Genomic DNA, 13726 nt, shown 5'->3' with positions numbered 1-13726 from the left:
CATCATTCTCATTATTACAAACAGTGCCCTTGTGAGCATGATTAAAATTTAAATTTTTGATGCATGCTGCTATTTGTTGCTCCAAAAAGGTTTGCCAGTTGTTACATTCTTAACCAAGACTATGGGGGAATTTGTTTGCCTAAGCCTGAGAGATAGTCTTTATTTACTTTTCTTTTTCTTCCCTCCCCCTGCCTTTTTTTTTTTTTTTTTTTTTAATAATGGGATGAGACTGGAGAATGAATTCTGAAAAAGCAGCTAGGGAGCAGCGGATTGGAGGGCTCAGAGAGAGCAGATAATTGATAAGGAGGGGCTAGGGGAAGTTGAGATCCAGGGTATATGAGGAGACCCAGCCTTAGCCAGGAGCAGGAATCTCTTCTTGGGTTCTAGCAGGGTGGAGGTGGAGGGGGTGGGTGTGCACAGGCATGGGCAGGTTTGCTAGTTTGGAGTCACATGTTCAAGACAGCTTCTTTACCACAGAAGGTGAATCACTGAGAGTGACGATGGAGGTCGTGGGCATGGTAGCTGAAGGAGAGGGAGGAGGGTTTGAAAAGGCTGTTGTGAAGAATGGGAGTGGGAACCGGACACGGCTATCTAGAAGGATTGCTACACAGAGGGAGAGTCCACTCTACAGGTGCATTTGGTTCTCATTTGTGGAAGTTGAGTCCTATAAATAGCAAACCCTGGACCACTACTTCAGGGGAAGTACAGGATTAGGTTCCTGTGAGCTTTTGGTCACAACATTTCTGTCACCTGATCAATATTTAACCTTGTTTATGTGTATTTCTGTTCCATGACATCTTACTTAATATCTCTTGTTGATTCTTTAACATGGAACTCCTGGTCAGCAGCACTATAACTTATGCCTGCTGAAGCTTATCTAACACATGTCTTCTCTATGAGGCCCATGACAGCCTTCTTGCACTTAGGGACACTAGCCAGTCCTTCAGCACTGTGCTTGGGGGCCATTTTAAATAGCAAAATCGCCAACAGAAAGCACAAATGTGAAAAATGTAGCAGTAAACTGACTATGCAAAGGGCGTTTGGCTTACAGAATGAGATGGAAAACAAGGCAGAGAGCGCATTGCTTTCTTCGACTTCACCTCGGAACTTGCACAAGAGGCAGCTCACATTTTTCGCCACTCTGTATGTGCATCTGTTCCCAAACACCATGAGTCCTGTTTTTGGATTACAAATAAATTTTATCACGTAGGTGAATTTGCAAACAGGAAATTGTGAATAATTTTTTTTTCCCCCTCAGCAATAGTCCCTAGACCACATATAGGTGCAGACTAGGTGCATCGAGGGGGTAATGGAATTTTGTCAGGCATGTGTTTTAGGAAGGACATGAGGCCAACAATTAAAAAATGTTGGCAAGAGAATGTTTTCAGTGATTGCTAGGGAAGGAAGGCTCAGGGTGAGGGCAGACGCTAGGGAAAAAGAAGGATCAACTTCTGGGAGTTACTAGACATTTCAGTGAGATTGAGGAAGAAGTGTGTATAGGGAGTAATCGGGTTAGCAAACTGAATAGGAGGATGTCTTCATAGCACTAGATGTTTTAATTTAGTAGTTGAGAGGCAGTTTAGTTCCTCATGGGACAAGATTCAGGAGAGTAACTGAAGTGGAGAAGAAACGCAGGGAGCAAGGAGCCAGGGTCCTTTGACAGAATGAATCATCTGTGCGCACGAGGGAATTACTCAGGAGAAAGAAAGGAAGCCAGAGCTTAGTGTCTGATGAGTGAGAAAGGATGTTTGGGAGGGTGGTATGTGGGATGATAAGGACGAGTTGGTGATGCAGCCACATGACACGGGACTCACAGGAGCAGGGGCCTAGGCAGTAACCTCTCCTGAGCCTCAGAGGGATAGAAAGTGGGAGAAGGAGCAGTCTCCACTTGAGGGAAGGCTTGAGAGGGGTGCATTACATATGCCTTTGGACAAGGAGTTTGATGATGTCAGAGATTGTTTACCAAAGCAGAGGGTTCCAGAGAGCATGAGACATAGTGGAGATTGTGGGGCCAGGAGGAGGCGGGGAGGTTGACTCAGGAGGTGAAGCTCAGAGCAGTATGACCCCAGGGGACTAGAGGGAGGAGTCACAAAAGGGGCTTGTTTCTCAGGCATTGACCAGAGACAGTGGAATGTGAGGCAGAGTAGGCTTGCCTGGCTCTGAGACTGAGGAGAGAAGCAGCCCCTGAGCTCCTTCTGGGTGTGGGGTTGATGTAGGGCGGGGGGGCAGAGACGTACTTCGCAGGAACCCCCATCTTGGCTCTGCGGAGGGACTCTAGTCTCTCTGGAGGGAGTCAGCTCAGTTGTAAATCTGATATATGTAACATATCAAGACATTCTAATTGAAAAAATATTCATATAGAAGATGAAATATAAAAAGCCCACCCTTCCCTTTTGGCCTTTCCGTTCTCATTCCCACTTCTCAGAAGAAATCATTGTCAGGGCACCTGGACCCAGGCTCAGTCGTTACGCGTCTGCCTTCAGCTCAGGTCATGATCCCGAGGCCCTGGGATCGAGCCCCGCATCGGGCTCCCTGCTCAGCAACGAAGCCTGCTTCTCCCTCTCCCACTCCCCCTGCTTGTGTTCCCTCTCTCGCTGTGTCTCTCTCTGTCAAATAAATAAATAAAATCTTTAAAAAAAAAAACAAAAGAAATCGTCCATATTTTGGCATATATTCTCAGAGCTTTTTTTACTGTGAATTTACATTTATATGTGCATGTGTAAGTATGTACATAAATGTGTATAAATACATATACTTATGTGTATATATGTATACAGACTATCACATATGTGCACACACATAAAAATACACATGAATTCATGTATATATAATTTTTCTCGTACACTGACTCATCCTGTACGGTTTGTTTTGCCACTTGGATTTTAATAGTGTGGCAGTAAATAGACAGCTACCTTATTATTCGGGGATTGTTAATTGCCCTGGCTCTATGCTCTAGTCTCAGGCTTCTTGTTTGGAGTGTTTAGAGGTCTGGTGTGTTGTGTGGTTCCACATCTGCGGTGCTAGTGGCAAGGAGATTGAGAGGCTGAACTTCTCTCTAAGAGCCCAAGGCAGAGAGTGACCCAGCTGAGACCTCCTAGACTCATGTGACCTTTTAACTCAGAACTTCCCCAAGAGGAACCGTTCAGACAGATGCATGGCCTCAGCATTCAACATGCATTACATAAAGTGAGTTTTTATTGGCATTCCAGGGAACCTGTCTCATCTAAGTATGAATTGACGAAGGCCTTTCTTTCTCCCAACCCAGCTACGGGTAGAGAGGAGAAGCCATTGACTTCCCTCTATGTACCAGCCTTGATCTGGCCAAATGTCACTGTCTGCAGAGCTCTGTAAAGGCTAAGGGCCAGCATTTAGGCAGTGGACAGCAGGGCGTCAACCCTGGGACTCTGCAGGGGCTGCGTACCCTGTGTGGGGCCGGCTCCTTCCCTGCCGGCCCTCCTTGGTGATACGTGCTGGTACAAAATAAAGAATGCAGAGAGGACATGTATATGTAGGAAAATCATTCTTCCCCCAGTATCTGTGTGCTCCTAATATAACTGGGAAGAATGCCAAAGCACCGCAGCTCAGCTCTTCCCAATGAATCGCCTTTGCCTTTAGATTTTTGTCATTTTGTTCACTTGCTTTTGTTGCTGTTAATGAGGGTGCTTTGATTAACATAGGCTATTTACACTTGATGTCCATGGTTTTTTTTTGTTTTTTGTTTTTAAAAGATTTTATTCATTTATTTGACAGAGAGAGAGAGAGAACAAGTAGGCAGAGAGGCAGGCAGAGGGAGAGGGAGAAGCAGGCTTCCCGCTGAGCAGGGAGCCCGATGCGGGGCTCGATCCCAGGACCCCGGGATCATGACCTGAGCCGAAGGCAGCGGCTTAACCGACTGAGCCACCCAGGCGCTCCGATGTCCATATTTATTCTTGCACTGAAATCAATAGATTTTGTTTTATTTTGTAAGTAAGTTTTGTACATAGATATTCTGGGTATTTTGGATTTCTTTTTGTTTTTTTAGTCAGTCATCATGCTTTACCTATTTCAGGTTTGTGGATACCGGATAAAATTGCACTTTGATGGATATTCTGATTGCTATGACTTCTGGGTAAATGCAGATGCTCTGGATATTCACCCAGTGGGGTGGTGTGAGAAAACTGGCCATAAACTCCATCCTCCGAAAGGTATTGTCACTTTTCTGTTTCATATTTTAAATTCTGTAAAAGCTTCTTTCCTTACATGGTGATTTGGAATTTTTAAGAATTCAGACTTTATAATGATTCGGATAGGCCCAAATTCAAGCTTATTGTTTATGAAGAAAAATACATTCATTAAAGTGAAAGAAATGTAAAAAGTAGAATCCTATTTAAGAGAATAAACTATGTCCATGTACTTCTTTGTATATGAAATAATATTTGATTGATACTTAATTTTGAATACAAATTTTAGTTACAGATTTCTTTCATACACACACCCATGCGCCGCCCCCCCCCCACCCCCACACACACCTGACTCTTGAACAACACAGGGGTTAGGGGCGCTATCTCCCAGCACAGTTGAAAATCCACATGTAACTTTTGACTCGGTAAAAACTTAATTACTAATAGCCTACTGTTGACCAGAAGCTTTACTCTTAATATAAATAGTCAATTAACACATGTTTTGTATGTTACATAGATTATATACTATATTCTTACAATAAAGTAAGCTAGAGAAAAGGAAACATTATTAAGAAAATCATAAGGAAGAGAAGATATGAATAAGTGGACCTGTACTGTGCAAATCCATATTGTTCAGGGTCAAAAATACATATATCCTTGAAAAAACACATTTGAAAATTTAGTTCTAACCTATTTAAATGACTAAGTTTACTTACTGATATTTCATTATATAGAGAATCTCAAGAAATTATGCATTGAATTCATGAATCTTAATATTTAGAAGATTGGAAAGGAGAATATAGCATTAAAAGCTGGTTTAGATGGGGGTTGAATTAATAGCAATTACTTTTTTATTCTTGAGTTCTTTATAGGACAGTCTGGCAGTCATTCTGCCTGTTTCATTTTTACATAAAGATCCAAGGATAACAACTGTCCTTTTCAGTCCATCCCTAATGTATTTAACAATATCTTATTTCTTTCAACTGTTACGTTCAGTATTGTTTACTTGATGTCAAAGATCCAGGTGACTAGTGTGATATTTTTGGCCTGTCTCAGGACTCTCATTTTTTCATGCACTAGCCATCCTTTGGTTTTAAGTGAAAAATTAATGGCAGAATGGTATTTTCAGATGGCTGAAGGATTAAGCAAAAACACAGAGAAAAAAATGAGGGTGAAAAAGAAAATCTGCATGCCTTTATATAAATTGACCTCCTATATGTGGCGAATTATTAGCTGTACTTTTAATGCTGCCTTTTGGACTTCAATGGAAGTAGAAGAGAGAACATGAGCAGATAAAATAAAATACTCAATTTCCTTTTTAAAGGAAATGTTGGCTTCAGCAACATTATATGTGAAATTGTGAGCATTAAGGCAAGGACATTTCCATTATTGTAATTTGCCAACATGCTTACTTCATAAATCTTGAATTGTCATTCTGGTGGTGATAGGCCAAAAAGATTTTTCTGTTTTATTACTGTTTTCTCCAGTTTCCCACTTGTTCCTACAAGTGAGTTTCTCAAAATAGAACAGGGGAGGAGAAAATAAAGATTTTGATTCCTCTGGCTTACTCCTCTACTGCTGAGCAGTTCCACCTAAATACTGGTAGAAATGGCCTGGTAATAAGACGCAGACCTGAGTATAATATGTATTTGCTTCCTTTTACCTTTTCTTTATATCCGTTATCATTCATTCGGAATTGAAAAAAAGTAATATGATTTGTTGGAAATTAACACAGCCTGTGTAAGAAAATCTATAGTTACGAATTATGAGTTAAATTTTGTCTTTTTAAAAAATCAGTTGTTTGATTTCAACATGTTGGAAGTATAGCTAAAAGTGGGAATGGAAAATTAAGTGTGAAGTATTTTGACATTTTACTAAGTCCATATATATGTGCTTATCCAAGGTTATAAAGAAGAAGAATTTAATTGGCAGACCTATCTTAAGACATGCAAAGCTCAAGCTGCTCCCAAGTCATTATTTGAAAATCAGAATATAGTAAGTACATCCAAAATACTTTTCCTTTCAAGGGAAATGACTTTTGAGTGTTTCGTAGGTTAAATTAAAAGTGATACAAGAGACTATAGTAAATTTTATTGCTTTGGTAAATAGAGTACTCTTAATTAAATTTTAAAATTTGCTTAAAATCATCATGAATAAATATTTCATAGGCAAATCATGGATATTGTGTTTTATTTAAGGGTAGAAGGCAACATAGTATGAAACCCTGGTGTAATTTACAGTAAAAGTACATTTAAAAAATTGAAATTGAGCAGGATATTTTATTGTTAGTGTCCCTTGCTTAGAGTGCTGTTCACATGGGATTCATGCAGTGAGATGAGTGTAGCCCTGTTTGTATTTGCATGCTAGGGACGATGATTTACCTTCACTCCAGTGTGTAGCTTTATTTTGCCGTATGACAGAAGCAAAGTCTGGATGTGTATGTATTTCCCGCTTTTTTGACCTGTGTTCCTACTTTCCGTGGCGTGTTCCCTGTTGCATCTCTGAAGAAGCCCAACATGTTACACTCTTCTTTCTTGTCCACATTCTGATCTAATTGGAATTAACAGAGAGCAAGCAGGTGGAAAGCCAAAATACCATCTTTATAACAGATAAGGCCTCAGTTGGAGTACATGCATGGCCTCTATCTGTTGAGGAATGAGCTTTGTGATTCTGAGACCTAGAATTACGATTTCCTGACCCTTCTGCCCCATCCCCCCAAGCCCAGGAGCATTGGACCAGGGCAGACCTACACCCCTGCAGGGACAGGAGCAGATGGAAACTGCGTGCCCTGTAGGCCAACTTACTTTTAAGAGTATGACCACTTCCTTCTTCCAGAATCACCAGTCAGGTAACAGTGAGTGAGAATGTAGAAAGAGACAATAATGTTTCAATAATGGGGTTCCCTCCAAATGGAAATGAATATTAGGAGTGGGCAGAAACTTTCTCACCCATTCCAAATACCTTCCATTTGGGAAATGATTTTAACCAGTTGTTTTGAGCATTGGTCTGATGACTAAAAGAGTCTCTGATCAAATTGAGCATAAGCCAGGTCGAATTAGAGAACTCAAGAGGGTGTGTGTGTGTGTTTAGGTAACTAATAGAACTAATGAGCCAGATCATTATTTTAAAATCCCTTAATTGAGAGGAGAGCTTAATTACTGAAATGTAAATACTGTGTTGTCAGTAGGTATTCTCTGTCAAGACAGGGGAGGAAGGTCAGTTAGGTGGAAAATTCAGCAGCCTGCTCCAAGATTCCTCCTAAACCCTGTCTGTTCTCTGAGGATGCATTCAGTCAGGGATTTGATTAATTGCCTTGAACCATCATCTTAAATTCTGTGCATTGCTAGCGCACAACTTAATCTTGGGCTATGAGTTTGATATCCAAGAAGAAAGTAATTTTTCTATTTCTAGATTCTTCTACCTCAGAATATTCAAGTATTTGTGGTCAGAACCCTGGTAAATAATTTCAGGACTTAAATGTATCATCAAGGTGTCTGTGTGGCATTAATGCCTACTCCTTCTATTCATATAAGACATCTGCTAACATTTTCAGATATGTGGCTGTCTACATTTTTGTAATGATAGCTGTATAATTATAGTAAAATGGGAGATAACATTTGTTTTGCCTAAAGTAATTAGAATGGTATCTGTATACTTAAGTCTGGGCAGAGGATTTTTTTTTTTTAGAAGGGCAGAAATGACTTGTGTGTTACAATTGGCATTACTAATATCCCAGGACACTTCTCTGAGTTAGGATAGTTTTCCTCACACAAGATCCTAAGGAATGTTTACATTTTACTGCACCTCAAGCACTAAATCTTACTGAGCTATTATTGTCTTAGTTCCATGTCCCAGATGGCTGGTCATTTGGTTTTCCTTATATTACAAACTATTTTGAGTGGCTATATATGTTCAGCCAGTTCTTTTGGTGCTTTTGTGAATAATATCTATAGTGTTAGGTAAAAGTTGTAATAATTTACAGCTTTTCATGTCTGAAGATGACCTAGTTTCAGTAGAGTACTCTTTAGAGAGATCTTTTCAAAAATGGGAGTGAACTTGCACTCATACATATTTTTAACTTCATTAAGTGCATATTTTGTGTGAAATAATTTTCATTGTTAAGTCTGTAAACAAGGACAAGAAAAGCAAAAAGTGAACTATATGGTGAATTAAACTTGCCCAACTGGTAACTGCAGTGCCAAAACACATATTGAAATTAACTAAACTCTCTGAGGTTATGGGTGGTTTAGTCTTGATATCCAGATAGTTGACTTGGGTGTACCAACAGGACATTGTTTTCTCATTGCTGCTCATTGGAAAGCGACCCTGCTCTAAAACTAGTACATGCTCTTTAAATAACGTGAATGCAGCTGACGGATGCCAGGTCTTTGGGTGGGAGGTGTAGAGAGGGTCCAGATCTCGCTGTTAAGTGTGTGCTTATCTCTAATTAAATCTGTGTGTTTCGTAGACAGTGATCCCGTCAGGCTTTCGAGTTGGAATGAAGCTTGAAGCTGTAGACAAAAAGAATCCTGCGTTCATCTGTGTTGCTACGGTAACAGATATGGTGGACAATCGTTTCCTGGTACATTTTGACAACTGGGATGAGAGCTATGACTATTGGTGAGACCTTTTCCGTTGCTGTGTGCTTTCTGTAGTGGGTGTATTCAAGTCCACCAGGTGTACATGGTTTGAAAACAATAATAATGCCAAGCTCGTGACAAAAAAGTTACAGTGCCTTGTCCCACTCCTTCCCATTTCAGATTTTTGACTTTTCACCTGTTTCAAATGGCACATATTTCTAAATAGTATCCTTTAATTCGACTTTATGACTTGTATTTTAACTCACTTCCTGCTGGGAAGTGCGGTTTACCTCCTGCCCAACACATGTTCACGTGGGAGTGCACAGAGATGCATACTTCCCCCCTCATCCTGGGTATCCATTTTCTCAAGAAAATATTTTAATTTTCCTTCATATTTTTATTCCCAGTAGCTAATTGAACCATTTTTAATTGCCAGATATAAATAAATTAGTTGAGGAATATTGTTTTTAATCCTTAGAGTTTTAGGACAAACTGCATAAAGTAGTAGGAGCAAAATATTATAAAATTATATAACTATATACAATAAAGCCATCATATTTTGATTAAGGAGTTGAAATAATGATTTCCATACCTAATTCATGTTTATTGATCATTACAATTCAGTTTCCTGGTGAAAGGCATTTCTGAAGTATTTAATTCCTTCCTAGAACACTGGCAGTGAGAACATTTTAGAGCAGTGGCACGTATCTTTATAAAATATGGCTAGTGTTACAGTATCAATTGAATAATAATTTATATAGGTGTTGCTACATTTCGGGGAAGCTTGTTTCCTGACCTTACCTTTTAGTATGTCTATATTTAAAAATTCAGCAGAGTCATCAATAATTTCCATTACTCCTCAAATTAAATTCTTAGACATTCACCAGTTTTACTTATATTGTTTTAAAAAGGAGAGGCATTGAAAGCCATTTGCTATTCATATTTTTAAAATGCTTTCTATTATACATTACATGTGCTTTTTACAGAATTTTTTAAAGGGTAGACAAGCAGTTCCATGATTATACCACACAGAGTCAAGTACTTCTGAATATTTTGGTGTGTTTTTCCCCAGCTTTTTTCTGCGAAGCATAATTTTCCCCATAGCATGTCTTTTCATTCAGTTTGCAATAAAAATTTTTATTGAAATATAGACCATTTCAAGCATGTACAAAAGCAGAATAAGAGAGACCTGCCTGTAGCCGTTATGCAGCATCAATAATTATCAACTTAAAATTCACTCTTGTTTTCTCTGTATTCCTTCTCCTAAAATCCCCACTCCAGGATTATTTTGAAGCAAATTGCAGATAGCATAGCATTTCATCTGTATTTATTTCAGTATGTATCTTTTAAACATAGGGATTCTTTTTCTTGAAACTCATAATGTTATAAATACCGTAACGTTATTAACATACTTAAACATTCTTCCCAGTTGTCTTAGTTTTGGTTTTTTGTGTTTTGTTTTGTTTTTTTTAGATTTGGTGGTTTTAAATCCAAATGAGGTGTACACTTTGTGATTGTTTTGATGTTTCTCTTCATCTCTTAATTTATAGATTCCTATTCCTCTTTCTCTAGCCCTTGTAACTTTTACTGAAGAAACCAGGGTGTTTGTCCTATTGAGTCTTCCACAGTCTGGATTTGCTGATTGAATTCTCATATTGCTTACCATGTTCATCTGTTCCTCATATTTCTTTTTTTTTTTAATTTTTTTTTTTTTTTTTTTTTTTGCGAGAGAGAGAATGAGAGAGACAGAGAGCACATGAGAGGGGGGAGGGTCAGAGGGAGAAGCAGACCCCCCGCCGAGCAGGGAGCCCGACGCGGGACTCGGCCCCGGGACTCCAGGATCGTGACCTGAGCCGAAGGCAGTCGCCCAACCGACTGAGCCACCCAGGCGCCCTGTTCCTCATATTTCTTATTAATTGGTGGTTTTTGTTTCATTCAAAATTATCTGTACCTAACTTGAGTGAGGGAATCGATGAGAAAACATTTAAATTTAGTAACACTATAAATCTGTTCTGAGGTCGAACGTGTTTCTCCCCTGCTGTGTTTGATGTGCTCTAATGATGACAGTACCAGAGTGATGACCAGATCCTTAATAAAGTGATACTTGAGGGGCGCCTGACTGGCTCAGTCAGAAGAGCTTGTGACTCTTGATCTCAGGGTCATGAGTTCGAGCCCCATGTTGGGTGTAGAGATTATTTAAATAAATATTTAAAAAAATAAGTGAGGGGCGCCTGGGTGGCTCAGTCGTTAAGCGTCTGTCTTCGGCTCGGGTCATGATCCCGGGGTCCTGGGATCGAGCCCCGCATCGGGCTCCCTGCTCCGCGGGAGGCCTGCTTCTCCCTCTCTCACTCCCCCTGCTTGTGTTCCCTCTCTCGCTGTGTCTCTCTCGGTCAAATAAATAAATAAAATATTTTAAAAAGTTAAAAATAAATAAGTGATACTTTAAAGCAATTACTAGAATCTGCTAGAATGAGTGCTTTTATTTTTAAAGTTCTGATTCATTTAGGGAGATATTTTTTTTAGCTTTTGTCTGATTTAAACAAAATGGGTAAATGTTTGTTATTTTTGTGGTCTTAGATGTATTAGAGAGTTTGAAAAGTATAAGTTGTTTATTTGACATAAGATACATTTCCTTTAAAAACATTTTTCTGGAAAAAAGTAATGAAAAGCCTAGAAGACTTTGTCACATTCATTTTTCTTTGATGCCAAATGCCTAGGGAATAGGAAAGATATTGGGTTCTTTTAAAAAAAAAGATCTCTTTTAACACTGATTTTTTGTACTTTTATGAGCACAAACTAATTATTTTTGGGACAGAATGTACTTTGAGGATTTACTTACACTTTTAACTATTGACATGAAATCATATTTTGTTAATTGTCAGAAAAAGTAGTGTGTTCTCTTTCTCAATATGTAATTATGGCACATTGAAAATTGCTTAAATGCATTGGAATTTCTCCAGCATTATTTAGTATTATGTTCTTTGATCTTTGAATTTCGGAAAGGTTTTTATCTGCATAAATTACTTGTTTAGGTATATAATTGAGGTTACAAATTGGATTGCTTTCCCAATTTAAAATAGTTTGGAAATGAGATTTTTTTTTCCCTTTGAATTGGATAGTGATCTTACCTCCTTTTTTACCTTAGTGGGAATTGGAAAACGTGTATAGTTGACCCTTGTACAGTGTGGCAGGGGTAGGGGCCCTCACTCCCAGTGCAGTCACAAATTTGTTTTGACTCTCCAAAAACTTAATAGCCTGCTGTTGACCGGAAGCCTTACCGATCACATAACCAGTTGATGAACTTATATTTTGTATGTTATGAGTGTTATATACTGTATTCTTACAATAAAGTAAGCTAGAGAAAAGAAAATATCATAAAGAAAATTGTAAGGAAGAGAAAACACATTTATAGTACTGTATGTATTGGAAAAAATCCACATAGAAGTGGACCCATGCAGTTCAAACACGTATTGTTCAAGGGGTCAACTGTATAAAATCTGTGTACATTTGTAGTAGTACAAATGCAGTGAAACATTTCTTCCTTCCAAAGGGGAAAACTGAAAATTTATGCAGAGTTGAAGTAGTTTTTCATGAAAGGAAAATAGTATATGTTAGAATAAATTTTGCTTTACTTCTGGGTTTCCATGTGCTTTTATTATACTGGTAATTGCTAGCTGCTTAAATCTATCCCCTTGACAGTCATTACATTTATTAATAATCCTAAATAGCTCCGAATAGTAGAACTAGAAAGGACTTGAAAGCTGGGGAGGAACACCATCCAGGCGAGGATGCCGCTGTCTTCCCAAAGCAGTGTGCCGCCTCTCCTCCCGTCTTCCGCCGCCTGAAAACTGGGCTCCGCAGCGGAGCACTGATGTGAAGGAGCATCCCTTCCCCCAGGCGCTGGCCAGGAACCTTCTTTTTAGAAATTTTATTTTCATGTGATCTCATCGTATGGGAACCAGGAAGGCATGGCAGGACTTAGCTGATTGTTGAGTAGAAAAGCTGTCGCATTGAGGTTGTGGCTTCAGCTGTCCCTGAATTTCGGTCTGGTTTCCCAGGTGAGGCAGGGCAAAAAAATCAACAGGCAGATCTATGAAAAAGAGAAGCATTGAGTTAGTGAATTAGAACAAACAGGAGGCTAGGGCCTTTATCTCCAAACTTTGTTGTTGTTCTTTGTTTTTTGTGGTTTTGTTTTGTTTTGTTTTGAGATGGAGTTCTTTTACATTTATAAATTGAGAGTAATAGTAATATTATGTTTGTCCCCAAAGTAATGTTGAAAAGTTTGCAGCATGTTGTCAGTTTCCCAGAGTAGTGTCAAAGTTAATAGGTTTGTCATCATTTGAGAAGCATGGGTTGATGGTGGTCATGAGTTACAGAGATGAAAGGAACCTAGGAAGCTTGCACTTCTGCCCTGAGGGGCTCAGGGTCTGGGGAGGGACAGAAACTACAGACTCCACTGTCTAGGCTGCAGGGTAGGTGGTTTATGCTTAGTAGAACCAGCCACTTGCGGTCTAAGGTGGCTGGTGGAGGGAAGGACTGACTGACTGAATGGAGGGTTCTTGGGGAAGGCTTCCTGGAGGCTGTGGGATTTGAGCTGGACCATGAAGGAGGATAGGAATCAGTACTTAGATGTTGGGATGGAATATTCCTGGCCAAGGAAAGCATTTGCTCATATTTAGGCCCAGGGGGGCAAACAAAGCTGTGTTTGGGGACTGGCAGCCCATCCATTTAGTAAGTGACTGTACTCTTCCAAGCTTTAGTTGCCCCCTTTGCAAAAGGGATGTTACTACGTATCTCATAGGGTGTGGTGAGGATTAAAATAAAAGTTTTAGAAGCAGAAACTAGTTTGCAGAAGATTAAAGAGATGCCTGTAAGGGACTTCAGGTGGAGAAGTTTGGCCCTGAGGGCGAAAGTGGATTATGGCGTGGGGAGGGTGGGGGGGCGCAATCAAAGGTCAGGGCAGGGTTCCCTGCACAAAGAGAGTTT

General features: G+C 39.5%; 1 protein-coding gene across 2 annotated transcripts in view; it reads left to right on the top strand.

Annotated features, from left to right (window-relative positions):
• Nucleotides 1-13726, top strand: part of L3MBTL3 (L3MBTL histone methyl-lysine binding protein 3) — a 121360-nt gene that overhangs the window by 43501 nt on the left and 64133 nt on the right. For both annotated transcript variants that reach the window (XM_044917674.1, XM_044917673.1), the window contains 3 exons: nucleotides 4049-4184; nucleotides 6064-6155; nucleotides 8629-8780. In XM_044917674.1, the coding sequence (XP_044773609.1) occupies nucleotides 4049-4184; nucleotides 6064-6155; nucleotides 8629-8780 (380 nt within the window). The remainder of the gene's footprint in view (nucleotides 1-4048; nucleotides 4185-6063; nucleotides 6156-8628; nucleotides 8781-13726) is intronic.

This window comes from Neomonachus schauinslandi, chromosome 8 (genome assembly GCF_002201575.2).
Source record: "Neomonachus schauinslandi chromosome 8, ASM220157v2, whole genome shotgun sequence".
Taxonomy (NCBI): Eukaryota; Metazoa; Chordata; class Mammalia; order Carnivora; family Phocidae; genus Neomonachus; species Neomonachus schauinslandi.
Note: the sequence above shows the minus strand (reverse complement) of the source record. Positions and strands in the feature narration are given on the sequence as shown.